This window comes from Muscardinus avellanarius (genome assembly GCF_963383645.1).
Source record: "Muscardinus avellanarius genome assembly, chromosome: 4".
Classification (NCBI taxonomy): Eukaryota; Metazoa; Chordata; class Mammalia; order Rodentia; family Gliridae; genus Muscardinus; species Muscardinus avellanarius.
The window spans coordinates 125,337,235-125,353,875 of record NC_137789.1 but is presented as its reverse complement, the minus strand read 5'-3'; the positions used below and the strand labels follow the sequence as shown (position 1 = coordinate 125,353,875).

The window sequence follows — 16,641 nt, the reverse complement described above, 5'->3', positions numbered from 1 at the left end:
TGAGTTCCATTCCCAGTACTGCGAGGGGGAAAGAAAAAAAAAAAAAAAAAAAAAAGCTGGGGGTGTAGGTTGGAGGTAGAAAGCTCCTGGGCTCCACCCCTAGTGCCGCAAAAGCAAAACAAAACAATACTCCCAAGTGTAGCTCAGTGACAGAGCACATGCTTACCAAACACAATGGCTTGGCTTCAATCTCCAGCACAAAAACAAGAACTCAACAGCTTATAAGGCTCAAGGAATTTCAAGTATGTCTTAATTTCCTGGGTTCAATCCCCAGCACAAAAACAAAACACAACAAGGCTCAAGTAATTTCAAGTATGTGCTTTTTGTTCATTTTACATGAAACACTAAACAAAACAATACAATTTATCTTACTCACCTGTTCTCTCTCAAATATATCCATTAGGTGTTCAAGTCCAAGATTTCTTACAAATTGAGTAATGCTAAAATCGACTCCTGGAACTGGGAAATAAAAAAAAAAAAAGAATAAAATTTTATATCAGAATAATGTGTATCAATAGCATAATAATAATGATAAAGCCTTGCAACTGTTACTATATATGTGAAGAAAATAAAGGTGAAGCTAAATATCAGTAGTCACCTGAAACAGAAAATTGAATATAACTTCAAAAATTGCAAAGAGACCTATGGGTTTAAATATCAAAGCAGAGTTAACCAATGGGGCAGTCTCAGGTTAAAAGGAACTTTTTTCTTTTTTTTTGTTTTAAACTCCATTTTTAACTGTATCTTTAAAATCAATCTTGTGTCTTTCAGGATATAAGCTCCTTTACAAAGAAGTTTATGAAAACAAGTTTCATATCATTGCAGAGGGTGAGGTAAGTTTATTTTTGTGGTACTAGGGATTGAACCCAGGGACATTCTATCTACAAGCTATACCCCAGCCCTATTTTATTTTATTTTATTTTTTTGGAAACAGGGTCTTGCTAGGTTGATCAGAGCCTCACTATTGCTGAGACTCTCCTCCAACCTGCAATCCTCCTGTCTCAGCCTCCCAAATACTGGGATCACAAGTGTGTGCCACCATGCCTGGCTTGAGATGAATTTTGACAGTTAAAGTGCTTTCAACTAAACAGTAGGTCAGCAGTAAAAGACTCATCAACTTTCAGTTACAGTAGGTGTTCTATTAATAATGTAAAGAAAACGCCAAAAGGCTAAAACTTTCAGATTATGTGAATTAATCTGATACTAATAGTTGTAGTTAAGGTTAAAAAATGACTTTCTAGCATTCCAAATGACAAATATGGGGATATAATACCAACTAAACATTATTTTTTTAATAAATGTCTCACCCTCTTTTCTCTCCAAACTGGAAGCACTTTCTGTTCCACTTGAACTAACCACGGAAGACAGTTCAGAAAAACTCCCAGATAAGTTGTCAAGACTGCTGGCTGCAGAAAGGCTTGATGGGCTGGACGGGCCTGAGGAGGACAGAGCATCTGCAGTGGCCCCTGGGCTTCTAACACCATTGAGCACTTGAGGTTTATAACACGAGGGTAGAGCGGAAGGGGGCATGGCTGCTGTCAGGAGAGCACTGACATCATCCGCCTAGGGTACATTCCAGAGAGACAAAATCTGACATAAGCAAGTTTAAAAATTCTATTATATCTAATAGAATGCAGCAAAAAAAAAAAAAAGATGCCAAAACACAGCAAATGTGTACTACTTCATCACACTGATAAGTAACTGATTATCTTAAAAGTGAAGCAAACAGATTAATATTTGGAAAATCATTATAAATATAATTTAGAATATCTTTAGCTAAGGCATAATAAAACAAAACTGTAAAACATGGCAAAGTATGAACAAAGTCTTAACTTTGAAACTATGGTTAAGGCAGGCACTGAATTACAGAAATGTCTTTTTTTTGGTGGTACTAGGGATTGAACCCAGGGGCATTCTCCCTTTGAGTTACACCCCCACACTGATTTTATTTCTTATTTGGAAAGGAGCTTGATGAGTCTCACTACTTGTTGAGGTTGTCCTTGAACCTGTGATTCTCCTGTCTCAGCCTCCCAAGTACTAGGATTATAGGCATGTGCTACCATGCCTGGCCAGAATGTCCATTTTAAAACACTGTTTAACCCCACTGTAATTATTCTGAAATAAGTAACTGAATCTACATGGAACTTTAGCAAACAGAAATAAATTCTGTGATATGCTTCTCAAAATTTACAAACATTTTTTGTTTTGGTAATAATTTTAATAACATCTGACAGAATGAATAAACACCCCCAAATTTATTGGTACATTAATCTGTTTCATTAGTGAACACTACCATTTTCTCACAGTGATCAATCAAGATACGAAGTAATTGCTGGGTATGGTGGTGCACACCTGTAAATCCCAGAATTTGGAAGGCTGAGAAAGGAGGATAGCATTTCAAGGACAGCCTCAGCTACTTAGGCCCTTTGCAGTGAGACCCTGCTTCAAAATAAAGAATAAAAAACAGGGCTGGAGGTATAGTTTGGAGGTGGAATGCCCCTGGGTTCCATTCCCAGTACTGAGAAAAATAAAAAAAGACTCATTTCACAAACAGTTCTGTGTAGTAAGCAGTAAAAACTCTGGGAGGAAGCAGTATGGATCTCTCCTGGTAGCAGGCTTTGTGGCTGCACCTCGAGGCAACCTGGAGAAGTTGGTAAGGTCCATGATCTGTGCTACCTTGTGCGGTACGCATGGTAACAGACTCATGAAAGGCGTGGGCATGTTTTGTTGCTCCACCAATGTAAGCAGTTATAGTATTCTTTTTCTTATTTGCAAAGTACTTAGTATTCAATAACTGAGTAATCATTCTATGATTTACTTATTTTAATACCAAAGTCATAAATTTGAGATTGGGCTAAAAACCAGATTTTGCCACAATCACTATGAAGACATTTTATATCAAATCATATGAATTTCATAAGGTCAGAAAAGCACTGAGGTTTGTCAAAGAGCCCATCACTTACTGAAACTAAATCTAAAGGTGTTTGTCCTTCCTGATTTTTAAGAGTAGGATCAGCTCCGTGGGCCAACAATAAAGCACAAAGCTGTGTTCGTCCCTTTTGGGCTGCTTCATGCAATGGTGTGAAAGCCCATTTGTCCGTGGCATTGACACATGCATTATACTTTATTAGCAAAGCTGCTACGTCTACATGCTGTAAAAGAAAATACTCTTGTTACAGTCTGGAACATTATCACACTTCAGTTCTGAAGGAAACAACTCTACCTATTTCTATGTTTTCAAACTTACTTTGGAAATAAATAGGAAAGTTATTTCTTCCCAACATTATAATTTATGGGTAGTTGTTTCAACATTAAATTACAGTAGATAATTCAGTAATTTGAAAAACCATCTAGAAAATAGTTAAGAATTCTATACATGGAGCTGGGTGTGGTGGCATAAGCTTATAATACCAGCATTTAGAAGGCTGAGACAAGAGAAATGCAGTTTGCAGACAACCTTAGCTACTTAGTGAGGCCCTTTGCAACTCAGTGAGACCCTCTTTCAAAATAAAAAAGACTAAAAAATAGGGCTGGGGTATAGCTTGGAGGTACAATGCCCCTGGGTCCCATTCCCAGTTACTGTGTGTGTGTGCAAAGAAAAAAAAATCTACTTCCACATAGTGGCAAACTGCTGAATATCAAATTATAGACTAATGATCTTCAGTTACTCAAACTATACCAATGGCAATAGTCAATAGTGATTATAACACAAAGGTTGTTCTAAGTAAGGATCAATGCAACTAAATCTCTATAGATTCCTGTGAAACTCTTATAAGTTTTCTGGACCAAAATAAACAAAACCACCAATATCCCATTGAAAATAAGAGATGGGTACAAAGGAAGATGCTTGGAATAAACTGAGAAGTAAACTTTGGAAGTTATCTAACTTTATAAAACGAGAGAGTTGAATTAAATTCCACAGGACTGTGATACTGACTTTCACTTTGAAACTTCGATAGGTTTTTAAAAGGCAATACAAAAGAACTCACCCCATAAGACGCTGCATTATGCAAAGGAATAAGTCCTCCTTTGTCTTGGGCATTCACATCAGCTCCATGTTGTAACAAATACTCTGCAACTTCCAAATTATTATAACCAGCTAATTTAGAAAAGAAGTCACATTACTTTTGCTCGTAAATTAAAAAATATAGCCATGCACAAATATATTTGTAAAATATAGACTGTAAAAGAGTGATTTTATATAAATCTGAAATTTTGGATGAATTAAAATTTTATCTTTCAGAAAAAAAATGTCCCACTGGCCTCAAAAGTTGAAGGATTTTGTTGATACATTGTTTTTGAAGATTCCCAAAATTCTATTGATTGATTTGCATTTATCTTTCCATTTATATAGAAATCCATGCCTTCATGGTTGTTACAACCTCCTAAATTCAGGTCCACAGTCTTCAGGGCTCCAAGCCCCAGTCATTCAATCATATAAAAGCCAAGTCAGAAACACAAGTAGCTGCAAGGCAGGTGGCAGGACACCAGAGTAGGCCTTAGGGCACATTTCCTCAGAAGGTTCCAAAGGAGCTGCTTTTGCTAGAGAATTTAGGAGTACCTATCTTTCTTCAAGTCTAGTTGGGAAACCAATGTGTTGTCAAAGCCACAAAGAGAAACTTAGTATTTTGGAAGTAAGTCAAAACCTCCCAACTATCATCTTGTCAGTTATCTCAGTAAATCCTTTTATGGTAAAGTATATTTAATTTGACACATAATCAGAGGAAGCAAATTTGGAGCATAACTTTGCCAACATAAAAACCTATCACCTGAAACTTGAAAATGGTTCAAAATGTTTTTTCACACTTTTATTGTAGTTTTAATCCTTTTGCTGAAGGATTTAAAGCATAGGAATTTAAAAAATGTAAAAACCCCAAACTAATACAAACTAAATATTATATAAATAGTCCTTCTAGCCGGGCATGGTGGCACCCACTTGTAATCCCTGCGCTTGGGAGGCTGAGACAGGAGGATCGCACATGTTCGAAGCCAGCCTCTGCTGGCTTAAGAGACCCTGTTTCCAAATAAAAACTATAAAATAGGTTTGGGAGTGTAGCCCGGAGGTAGAAAGCCCCTGGGCTCCACCCCCAGTACCACCAAAATAAATAAATAAATAAATAAATAAATAAATAAATAAATAATCCTTCTAGATCTCAAGGTATAGTATTTAACACCGTACCAGTGGCCAGAAATATTTATTTACTTATTTATTTATTTTGGTGGTACTGGGGTTCCTGGAAGCCCTTATACAGCCGGGGTACACTCCCAGACCTATTTTTTATTTTTTTATTTGGAAATGGGGTCTCTTAAGCCAGCGAGGCTGGCTCTGAACCAGCGTGATCCTCTTGTCTCCATCTCCCAAGCACGGGGATTACAAGCGTGTGCCACCACGCCCAGTGGCCAGAAATATTTTGTGTACATAACATTATTTGTGACTTACAAAGACAACATGGACTTAAATAGTAATATTAAATGTCCTAAAATAGGTTATAGCCGGGCGTGGTGGTGCACACTTGTCATTTCAGCATTTGGGAGGCTGAGCCAGGAGGTCACAGTTCGCAGGCAGCCTCAGCTACTTAGTGAGGCCCTGTTTCAAAATAAAGAATAAAAATTAGGGTTGGGGGGTGTAGTTTGGAGGTAAAAATGCTCCTGGGTTCCATCCCCATTATCACAAAAACTTACCTAAAGATAAAGCTAATATAAACAGGGCATGGCACAATTTCCAACCAGAGGTCAAGTCATATCTTGTCATACATGGAACTAGGTAAGTAATAAAATTTTTTCTAGCACTTATGACTTACCACTTAAAAAAGGCTCTAAAAGCCAGGCATGGTAGCGCATCCTTGTAATCCCAGTTCTTAGGAAACCGAGACAGGAGGATCACAGGTTTGACAACCGCCTCAGCAAGTAGTGAGAAGCTCATTAACCTAGTGAGACCCTGTTTCAAAATAAAATAAAATTGGGCTGGGGTAGAATGCCCCTGGGTTTAATCCCCAGCAAAACCTCCCCCCCCCTCAATACAAAAAAAGGCTCTAAAAGACACATGGATAGGGTTATTTTCTTGGACAGTGGAGTCTAAACTTATAGAGTGAGAACTTAAAGGTAATAATCACATAAAACAAATTCTCCCTCCTGCCCTGTACAGAGGTGCTATTTATATCGATAACCTTTTAAGATGATAATTTTAAGATAGGGTCTTGCTAAATTGACAGGCTGGTCTGAAATTTGATTTTCCTATCTCAGCCTCCTAAGTAGCTAGGATTACAGGTGTGAGCTATCACGCCTGGCCAAAATTACCTTTGCATTTCTTTGAGGGGCTGAGAATCAAGCCTAGGGTCCTGTACACGCTAGGCAGTGACACTACTGAGCTATACCCCTAGCCACATACCTCTCCAAATTATCTTTTAAATGTTAACATGCTAAGTTAACTAAGTTATACTATAAGATTGAAATAAACTGAGAAGTGTGTGTGTATTGAAATAAACTGAGAAGTATATTTCTGAGAAGGAATATAGTGTGTGTGTGTGTGTGTGTGTGTGTGTGTGTGTGTGTGTGTGTGTGTCTGTGTAAGTTACTGGGGATTGCAAGGGCATTCTACCTCCAAGTTATATCTCCAGGCCTATTTTGTTTTTGAAGTAGGGTCTCCCTAAATTACTGAGGGTTGATAAGTTGCTGAAGCTGTCCTTGAACCTGCAATCCTCCTGTTTCAGTTTCCCAAGTACTGGGATTACAGGCATGTGTCACTTGCTGGGCAGAGAACAGATTTTCATTTCCTATATTATACAAAGTAGCAGAAACCATCCCTTAATTTCTTTCTTCCTTCATTTTGGGGTATTGCAGATTGAAACCAGGGGCATTCTACCTCTGAGCTACAACTACAGCCCTTTTAATCTTTTATTTTGGTGGTTGCTCAGAGTTTCACTAAGCTTCTTTTTTTTCTTTGGTGGTACTGGGGGTAGAACCCAGAGGCTTTCTACCTCCGGGCTATACCCCCAGACCTTTTTTTTTTTTTTTAAATATTTTATTTGGAAACAGGGTCTCACTAAGTTGCTGAAAGTCTCACTAAGTAGCTGAGGCTGGCTTCGAACCTGTGCGATCCTTCTGTCTCAGCCTCCCAAGAGCAGGGATTATAAGTGTGTGCCACCACGCCCAGTGAGTTTCACTAAGCTTCTGAGACTGGTTTCCAATCTGTGATTCTTCTTTCTCAGTGCACAACAAACAATGGTGCACTGTGCCATTTATGAATGAAAGCTTAGAATAAATGTTATAGGCTGAACTGCGTCTTTGAAAATTATGGGGTTGTAGATCTAACCCCAGTACTTTATAATGTGACTATTTTTGGAGCCAGGGCTTTTAAAGAGATAAATTAAAAGGAATCCATTAGGGTAGGCCCTAACCTGTAGTGTCCTGATAAAACCTGCTAAATTCCTAAATCTCTGACTTCAAACCTTTTGACCTGTAAAAAAACAGCTCTGTTGTTTAAGCCCTCTGGTCTTTGGTATATGATTATAGCAGCTTTTTTTTTTTTGGGGGGGGGAGTGTTACTGGGGTTCCTGGAAACCCTTCTACCTCTGGGCTAAACTCCCAGACCTATTTTTATGCTTTTTTAAAATTTGGAAACAGGGTCTCTTAAGCCAGCATGGCTGGCTTCAAACCTGTGCAATCCTGTCTCCGCCTCCCAAGCACGGGGATTACAAGCGTGTGCCATCACGCCCGGCTATAGCAGCTCTTTTGAAGTAAAATAAAAAATAACTTCGGTAAGAGTTTTATGTAACTTCTGCAAATTTTAAAAAATTTTATGCTGCGCCGGGCGTGGTGGCGCATGCTTGTAATCCCTGCGCTTAGGAGGCTGAGACAGGAGGATGGCACAGGTTCGAAGCCAGCCTCAGCTACTTAGTGAGGCTCTCAGCAACTTAGTGAGACCCTGTTTCCAAATAAAATATAAAATGGGTCTGGGAGTATAGCCCGGAGGTAGAAAGCCTCTCTGGGTTCCACCTCTAGTACTACCACCACCAAAAAAAAAAAAAAAAAAAAAAAAAGCTTATACTTAGCAGCTCTCATCAGAATGAAGTTCTAGCTTCCTATGAGGAAGCCTAGCTCAAGCAGGCACCAAAGATGCCTCACCAAAGACGATTCAAACAATATAGTGATTTGGAGTAAATAATCCCAAAGCATGGTGACTGGCAGAGCTTGTTTGAATTATTCTTACTGAAGTTAACTTACTAGTACTAAAATGAAATAGAACTTGCTAACAACTTGCAGTATGGTCACCCTGCACAATTACACTAAGGAATATAGTGGTGGCATTAAAAAGTATCTGATATGAATCTTTCAAGTTTAGTTACAGAAAATATTTTACTAAGGTAAAATTAATCCCAGATGTTACCAGCCCAAATCTGTGAAACTTCATTCACTTACCTGCTAAATGTAAAGGTGTTGAATGTCGGCCTTGGGTATCACGACAATTTACATTATCAGGTGAAGACAACTTCTTTACTCTGGCTAAGCAACCCTTCTTGGCAGCATCTAGCAAAGCTGCATCTCCCCTTAGTAGATCTTGGATGTCTGTATCTCCATCTTTAACAAGATCCAAAGGAGTATTCCCATCTCTGTTTTTCTTTGTAGGGTCTGCACCATGCTATGCATGTGAAAAACAGGGAAGGAGGAGAAACTGGCTTACGTGTGCCTTTCATCAATGAGAAAAAAGCCAATGCAGCCTTACTACAGAAAATTGTCTTATAATTAGACTCCATTTTACAGGTAAACATGATTTTTATTAATGTTTACCCTATACACAGAAGATTATAATAAAAACAATACAGAGGCAGAAAAGCCTTGTTGGGCTCTTAGAATGCATCAACACAAATAAAGGAGCATTTCATTAAAAATTAACTTCCTTGGATTCTATAGTTATGCTTTATTTAGTAACAGGGACAGATTCATGTACACATGAATATGTGTAAACATCACAGTATATTTATACAAACCCAGAAGTGTAGTCTACTACATACCTTGGCTATAAAACTTTTTGCTAGGCTATAAACCTATATAGCATGTTGTAACAGGCAATTGTAACAGTGGTTAAGTATTTATGTATCTAAATATAGAAAGGTTATAGTAAGAAAAATTTTCAGCTACATTATACCTTTATGGGACAACTGCCATATAAGTAGTCTGTCACTAACTGAAGCATTATTATGTAGCTTAAGACTTTATTTTTACTTTTCACAAACACTAAAATAAAGGACAAATCTATCCCCTTGTTTTGGCTGTATTTGTATTAAACCGGTACCATTAATTTTATGCTAAGTAAAATGCTAAGACCGTTGGCCAGGCATGGTGGCACATGCTTGTGATCCCTGCGCTTGGGAGGAAGAGACAGGAGGATCGCACAGGTTCGAAGCCAGACGTACTGGCTTAAGAGACCCTGTTTCTAAATAAAAAAATAGGTCTGGGAGTGTAGCCCGGAGGTAGAAGGGTTTCCAGGAACCCCAGTACCACCACCACCACAAAAAAATAAAAAAATAAAATAAAATAAAAGCTAAGACCGGGCTGGCTTGCTTACTTAATTCATCAAGTAGGGGCTAAATTTCCTAAACATGAGAACTACAAATAATAAAGAACTATCATGTGATAATTGATTGCATAAAAAGATAAACCTATATCTGAGAAAAATACTTGTAGGTTAAAAGTAATAGTGCTCCTGACAGATTTTCCCCCCTGAAATCTAATTATAAAATTAGGTAATTATACTGGGCGTGGTGGTACATGCCTTTAATCCTAGTATTTGGGAGTCTAAGACAGAAGGAGTGCAGGTTTAAGAATAGCCTCAGCAAGTAGTGAAACACTTATCAACCTACTGAGACGCTGTTTCAAAATAAGATAAAAATTGGGGTGGAGGTGTAGATGGAAAGTAGTTCAATCCCTAGTACATCCCCACACCTCGCACTCCATACACACGCAAGGAAACACACAGAGGAAAAAAAGGTAATTCTGTTTCCCACCTGTATTACTTTACATTTAAACTTGTTATTTGAAAACTGTTAACATATTCTAGGTCCACAGTAAGTACTTAAGCATGTACCTGGAGCAGAAGTTTGCAAATTTCATATTTTCCTTTTGCTGCAGCTTCATGTAAAGGTGTAAACTTCCATAAGTCAGCTACATTAACCACTGCTCCGTGCTTAACGAGAAGCTCTGCAACTTCATAATGTCCGTAAGAACATGCATTGTGCAAGGGCACAAGACCTCTGAAACGAAGTGACACAGAAATGACAGAGGATATTTAATTTCAATCAAATTATATGTAACTGAAAAAGATAATTCTTTTTTAAAATTTGAGGTACTGAGGATTGAACACAGAGGCATTCTACCTCCAAGCTATACCCCTAGCACATTTTGTCTGTTTGTTTTTTTGTACATACATACATACATACATACATACATACATACATACATACATACATACATACATACGGTACTGGGGATGGAACCCAAGGGCATTCTACCTCTGGGCTACACCTCCAGCCCTATTTTTTTTCTTTTTGCGGGACTAGGGATGGAACCCAGGGGCATTCTACCTCCGAGCTACACCCCCTGCCCTATTTTTTATTCTTTATTTTGAAACAGGGTCTCACTGAGTTGCGAAGGGCCTAAGTAGCTGAGGCTATCCACGAACTGTGATCCTCTGGTCTCAGCCTCCCAAATGCTGGGATTAGATGTGTGTGCCACCACGCCCGGCTTCCAGCCCTATTTTTTATTCTTTATTTTTACTTTATTTTTTTGGTGTGTGTCTGGGAATGAAATCCAGGGACATTCAAACTTTGAGGTAGACCCCCTGCCCTATTTTGTATTCTTTATTTTGAAACAGGGTCTCACTAGGTTGAGGACCTCACTAAGTAGATGAGGCTGTCTGCAAACCGTGATCCTCTGGTCTCAGCCTCCCAAATGCTGGGATTACTAGCATGCCTTACCACGCCCGGCTCAATTTTTATTTTTTGGTGGTTCTGGGGGTGGAACCCAGAAGCTTCCTACTTCTGGGCTGTACTCCCAGACCTATTTTATACTTTATTAGGAAACAGGGTCTCAGTAAGTTGCTGAGCGCCTCACTAAGTAGCTGAGGGTGGCTTCGGACCTGTGTGATCCTCCTATCTCAGCCTCCCAAGTGCAGGGATTATAAGTATGCACCACCATGCCCAGCTTCTATTCTTTACTTTGAAACAGGGTCTAAGTTGCTGAGGGCCTCACTAAGTAGCTGAGGCTGGCTTTGAACCTAAGCAATCCTCTTGTCTCAGCCTCCCAAGTACTGGGATTACAAGTGTACGCTACCACACCCAGCTCTCAAAAGATACTTCTTGAACTGCATAAGGGATTATATTAACTGTACTTTGTAGAACCAAAATGTGATAAAGGCAAAAATAGAATTTTCTTTTGGGGAGCACGGGGGAGAAAATTTTTGTGTGTGTGGTACCGGGGTTCCTGGAAACCCTCACCTCCGGGTTACACTCCCAGACAGGGTCTCTTAAGCTAATGAGACTGGCTTCGAACCTGTGTGATCCTCCTGTCTCCACCTTCCAAGTGTGGGGATTATAAGCGTGCGCCACCACGCCTGGCTGAGAAAAAAATTTAAATGCAGAGAAATTTAAATACCCTCAATGAACACTGAAAAATTTACTACATTAAAATCAGTGTTACAAGACAGGCATGGTGGTGCATGCCTGTAATTCCTATACTTGGGAGGGTGAGACAGGTAGATAACAGGTTAAAGGACAGCCTCTGCAATTTAGCAAGACCATGTTTCTAAATAAAATAAGGGGATGTAGTTCAGTGGTAAAATGCCCCAGCTTTCTATCTTCAGTCCTTCCCACCTCCCCCTAAAATATAATCCTAGTACTTGGGAGCGTAAAACAGGAGGATTGTAGGTTCAAGACCAGCTTCAGTAACTGAGCGAGACCTAGTGAAACCCTGCTTCAAATAAAGAAAATAATAAGGGCCGAGGATGTGCTTTGGGAGTAAATGCCCCTGGGTTTAATCCCTAGCATCCATTAAAAAAAAAATTATTATAATAATGTTGTAATCCTCTTGGCCACTATAAATTATAAGGTATTATACAAGTATATCTTTTTTTTTGGGGGGGGGTGGTACTTGGGTTCCTGGAAACCCTTCTACCTCCGGGCTACACTCCTAGACCTATTTTTATATTTTTATTTGGAAACAGGATCTCTTAAGCCAGCGAGGCTGACTTTGAACCAATGTGATCCTCCTGTCTCCGCCTCCCAAGTGGAAGGATTACAAGTGTGCACCACCACGCCTGGCAAGTATAGCTTTATATAAATGCTATCACAAAAGCTTAACTGAAATTTATGTTATATTTAAAACAGTGCTAAAGCCGGGCCTGGTGGTGCATGCTTGTAATCCCAGTACTTGGGAGGCCAAAACGGGAGGATTGCAGCTTCGCAGCCAGCCTTGACTACTTACTGAGTGAGACCCTGTTTCAAATAGAGAATAAAAAATAGGGCTGGGGGTGTAGCTTGGAAACAGAATGTCCCTGGGATCAATCTCCAGCACTGGAGAAAAAAAATATATATGTAAAAAATGCTCTGAAACAGATTATCCCCTGGCAGGGGGTGGGTGGGGGTAAATCTACCAACTATCTTAAAAATATTTTCACATTTTCCTAAAAAGGCCAGAAGAGAGCTGTTGGAACTTACCCTTTATCTTTAGCATGTACATCAGCTCCATGCTGTAGCAGATACTCCACCACAGACACTCTGTTATACCCCGCTGCAAAATGTAGTGGTGTAGACTGACGGCCTTCAATATCTCTGCAGTTGACACTCTGAACAGTACACAGTTTCTGAAGAATTGAACATAATATACATGTGATGCTACACATGGTTTTGTTTCAACCCATGTAGTTAGTATAAATTTTCAAATATCTGACTTATTTTCTTATCTCATTAAATCACTATTCTCAGATTGCCTTAGTATAATTATTTACTGAGAATCTCTGATGTTTTCATCCATGCTCTATCTTCTATTTTTTCTAAAGCTAGTAAGTTCTATCATTACTACTACTACTATTTACATAAAGGTAACCTAAGTCTTATTATCACAATCATAGCTTCCATTTTGTGACAAATACATGTAGAGGCAAAATGGATCACAGCTATACCAGCAGCATCAAGGAGCTTGTTAAAAACTCAACATCACCGGGCATGGTGGCGCACGCTTGTAATCCCAGTGCTTGGGAGGCTAAGACAGGAGGATCACACAGGTTCAAAGCAAGCCTCAGCTACTTAGTGAGGCTCTCAGCAACTTAGTAAGACCCTGTTTCCAAATAATTATAAAAAGGTCTGGCAGTATAGACCAGAAGTAAAAAAGCCCCTGGGAGTATAGCCTGGAGGTAGATAAGCCCCAGTACCACACACACAAAAAAAACCAACAGAAACCCAAAACTCAACATCTCAGACCCCTACCTACTGAGCCAGAACCTGCATTTTAATGAGATCTCTAGGTAATCTGCAAGCACATTAATATTCGAGGAGTAATGAGTGGTCCTCAAATTTTCATGTGCACTGGGTCCCATCTCCATATTCTATTCAGTGTGTCTGGAGCAAGGCTTAAAGATTTTTGTTACTAACATGTTTCTAGGTGATAGGACCACATCTAAGAGAATCATATTAAATGGAATGAATTAATTAATAGAATGCTACTAGTTAAAAAGTCCTTGGGAGAATTAATAGTCACTAAAATTTTTTTCTGTGTTCTTTTGTTTTTTGGTTCAGATGAGAAAGTGTGGCTGAGAAAGGCTCACTCAAACCTAAAACACTCAAGCTGGGTGCAGTGGTGCACACCTGTCATCTCAATACTTGGGAGGCTGAGACAACATGACCACAGGTTTGAGGACAACCTCAGCAAATTAGCAATAGTGAAGTTGTCAGCAACTTAGTGAGACCCTGTTTCAAAGTTAAAAAAAAAAAAAAAAAAAAAAAAAGGCTGGGGCAGTAGCTTAGAGGTAGAATGTCCCTGAATTCAATCCTCAGTGCCAAAAAAAGAGAGAAAAGTATTTTCAGTATGTGTAGCAGGTGCTGGTAGGTTTCATAGATATTTTAAGCCATTCTACTTTCTCCTCAGTTTAATTCTTTTCCATTCTGAATAGGTCTGCCTGCCTGCCTGCCTTCCTTCCTTCCTGTCAAGGGATGGAACCCTGGCCTATTTTTTATTCTTTATTTTGAAACAGGGTCTTACTAAATAGCTGAGGCTGTCCCCGAACACCGATCCTTCTTTCTCAGCCTCCCGAATGCTGGATTACAAGCGTGCGCCACCATGCCCGGCTCAGGTTTGCTAATAGTAGGTGTCCAATGAAGTGTTTAGCCTGATGGGTCACCAGTAAATAACATAAGTGGGTACACGATTAATTGCTCATTGGGTAATATACAGATGTTTTTGTCCCCAATGATTCATACAGAGCCACCTGTCTAGAGATAGAAAAGGAACAGAAAGGCTGGTTATAAATGTCTACCAAGTGATTTTAGAAGCAGAGGAGAGCGAAGATAGCCTGAAACCTATCACAGGGAGAGACATTTTCCTTTATCTAATGGCGTTATTTTGCTCTCTAATTCCAATTCCTACTTCAACCTCACCCGTTCTTCATCTATCTCTTCTTCTAGACTCCTATCGTTATGAAAACAAAGTTTAGCCTTTAATATTAGGCTAACTAAACATGGCTTTATGTCCTTACTATGAAATGAGTATTTACATTTTTTCAGAAAAAGTCCCCCTAACCATACAACAGAAAAAATAAAATGAGCTAGTGGGCCTTTAATTATTTACCTTTAACATAATTTTTATGACATTTTTAATTAAACCCACAAACACCAAAATTTAAGTTGAGATGTCTGTAACATCTATAAAGCAAAAGGAAAAGATTATGTGCAATTTTCAAAATCAATTTCCAGAAACCTCTTACTTAAGAGGCTACTAAAAATTGATCCAGATTAGGTATGTGCATATATAAGTAAGAAACAACAAATCTCACTATAAATGAGACCAGCTGGGCATGGTGGCAAATGCTTATAATCTCAATAATTGAGAGGCTGAGACAAGAGGATTGCATGTTCAAGGACAGCCTCAGTAAATAGTGAGATTCTCATTAACCCAGATTGACCCTGTTTCAAAATAAAAACAAAATAGAGATGGAAGTGTAACTTACAGGTAGATTGCTTCTGGGTTTAATCCCCAGTGACCGAGACACACATGCACATACAAGGAGACCAGTATTCATATTTCTCAGAAAATCTAAAATTACTGACGTTGTGTGTCAGTCTGTTTAGGACTGACGATCCCATACACAAATATAGTGAAATTATTTCACAGTTCCTCGTACCATGAATTAAATCAACAAATTTAGGTTTTATAAAACCTAGTACCAGCCGGGCGTGGTGGCGCATACCTGTAATACCAGCACCTGGGAGGTTCAGACAAGAGGATCACACAAGTTCGAAGCAAGCCTTAGTAGTGAGGCTCTCAGAAATTTAGTGAGACCATGTTTCCAAATAAATTATAAAATAGGTCTGGGAGTATTGCTTGGAGGCAGAAAAACCCTTGGGTTCCACCCTCAGTACCACAAAAACAAAACAAAACAACCCAGTACTATTAGTAACTGGACCAGGAGATTTTTGAAAAAGTATACTAAGGGGTAAAAATAGAAGGCTTTCTAGCTTAGAGAATTAACATTTCATTACTCATAAATTATTTAAAATGTTGAGTTGAATTCTAACTTACATTATTTAATTTGTAATAAACAAAGCCGGGCGTGGTGGCGCACGCTTGTAATCCCAGTGCTTGGGAGGCTGAGAAAGGAGGATCACACAGGTTCGAAGCCAGCCTCAGCTACTTAGTGAGTCTCTCAGCAACTTAGTGAGACCCTGTTTCCAAATAAAGTATAAAAATAGGTATGGGAGTATAGGCTGGAGATAGAAAAGCCTCTGGGTCCCAACCCCAGTACCACCACCACCACCAAAAAAAAAAAAAAAAAAAAGTAGAAAACAGTTTTGCTCTTTATAAAACATTAGGCTTTTGAGTTATTACCTGGATATGTAATTTCTGAAGATATTCAGAAATACCTTGTATAGGTAGTAAGACATTACATATAATTTGTATAGTAAAGCTCAAAGCAGAATCTGAGAAAATATTATTCTGGAAAGACTGCTGTAGGAGATGGGGCAGATGAGAATAGCAGTTGAAATTGGACGTGGTGGTGCACGCTTGTAACCCCAATACTTGGGAGGCTGAGACAGGAGGATCGCAGGTTTGAGACAGGCTCAGCTACTTAGTGAGGCCCTCTGAACTTAGTGAGACCCTATTTCAAAATAAAGAAAAATTAGGGCTGGGATGAAGCTTGGAGGCAGAATGCCCCTGGGTTCCATCTCCAGTACTGACAAACAAACAAACAAACAAACAAACAAACCAAACAAAAACCCCCATTAAAAATAAAACAGAAAGAAAAAATAGCAGTAGGCTATTCTGAAGTTTTAATTCAATCCAGATGAATTGAAAATTATTAGAAGACAGGGGAAACACTGAATTATTACTGTACAAATATTGGATGTCCAGAGGTGGGTGGGGGGAAGGACATGA

General features: G+C 39.0%; 1 protein-coding gene across 1 annotated transcript in view; it reads right to left on the bottom strand.

Annotated features, from left to right (window-relative positions):
- Positions 1 to 16,641, bottom strand: part of TNKS2 (tankyrase 2) — a gene marked incomplete at both ends in the record, with an annotated part of 77,793 nt that overhangs the window by 19,585 nt on the left and 41,567 nt on the right. Inside the window, 7 exons of the mRNA XM_080694946.1 lie at positions 377 to 459; positions 1,308 to 1,563; positions 2,964 to 3,152; positions 3,990 to 4,099; positions 8,419 to 8,638; positions 10,085 to 10,250; positions 12,711 to 12,856. Of these exons, the coding sequence (XP_080551072.1) occupies positions 377 to 459; positions 1,308 to 1,563; positions 2,964 to 3,152; positions 3,990 to 4,099; positions 8,419 to 8,638; positions 10,085 to 10,250; positions 12,711 to 12,856 (1,170 nt within the window). The remainder of the gene's footprint in view (positions 1 to 376; positions 460 to 1,307; positions 1,564 to 2,963; positions 3,153 to 3,989; positions 4,100 to 8,418; positions 8,639 to 10,084; positions 10,251 to 12,710; positions 12,857 to 16,641) is intronic.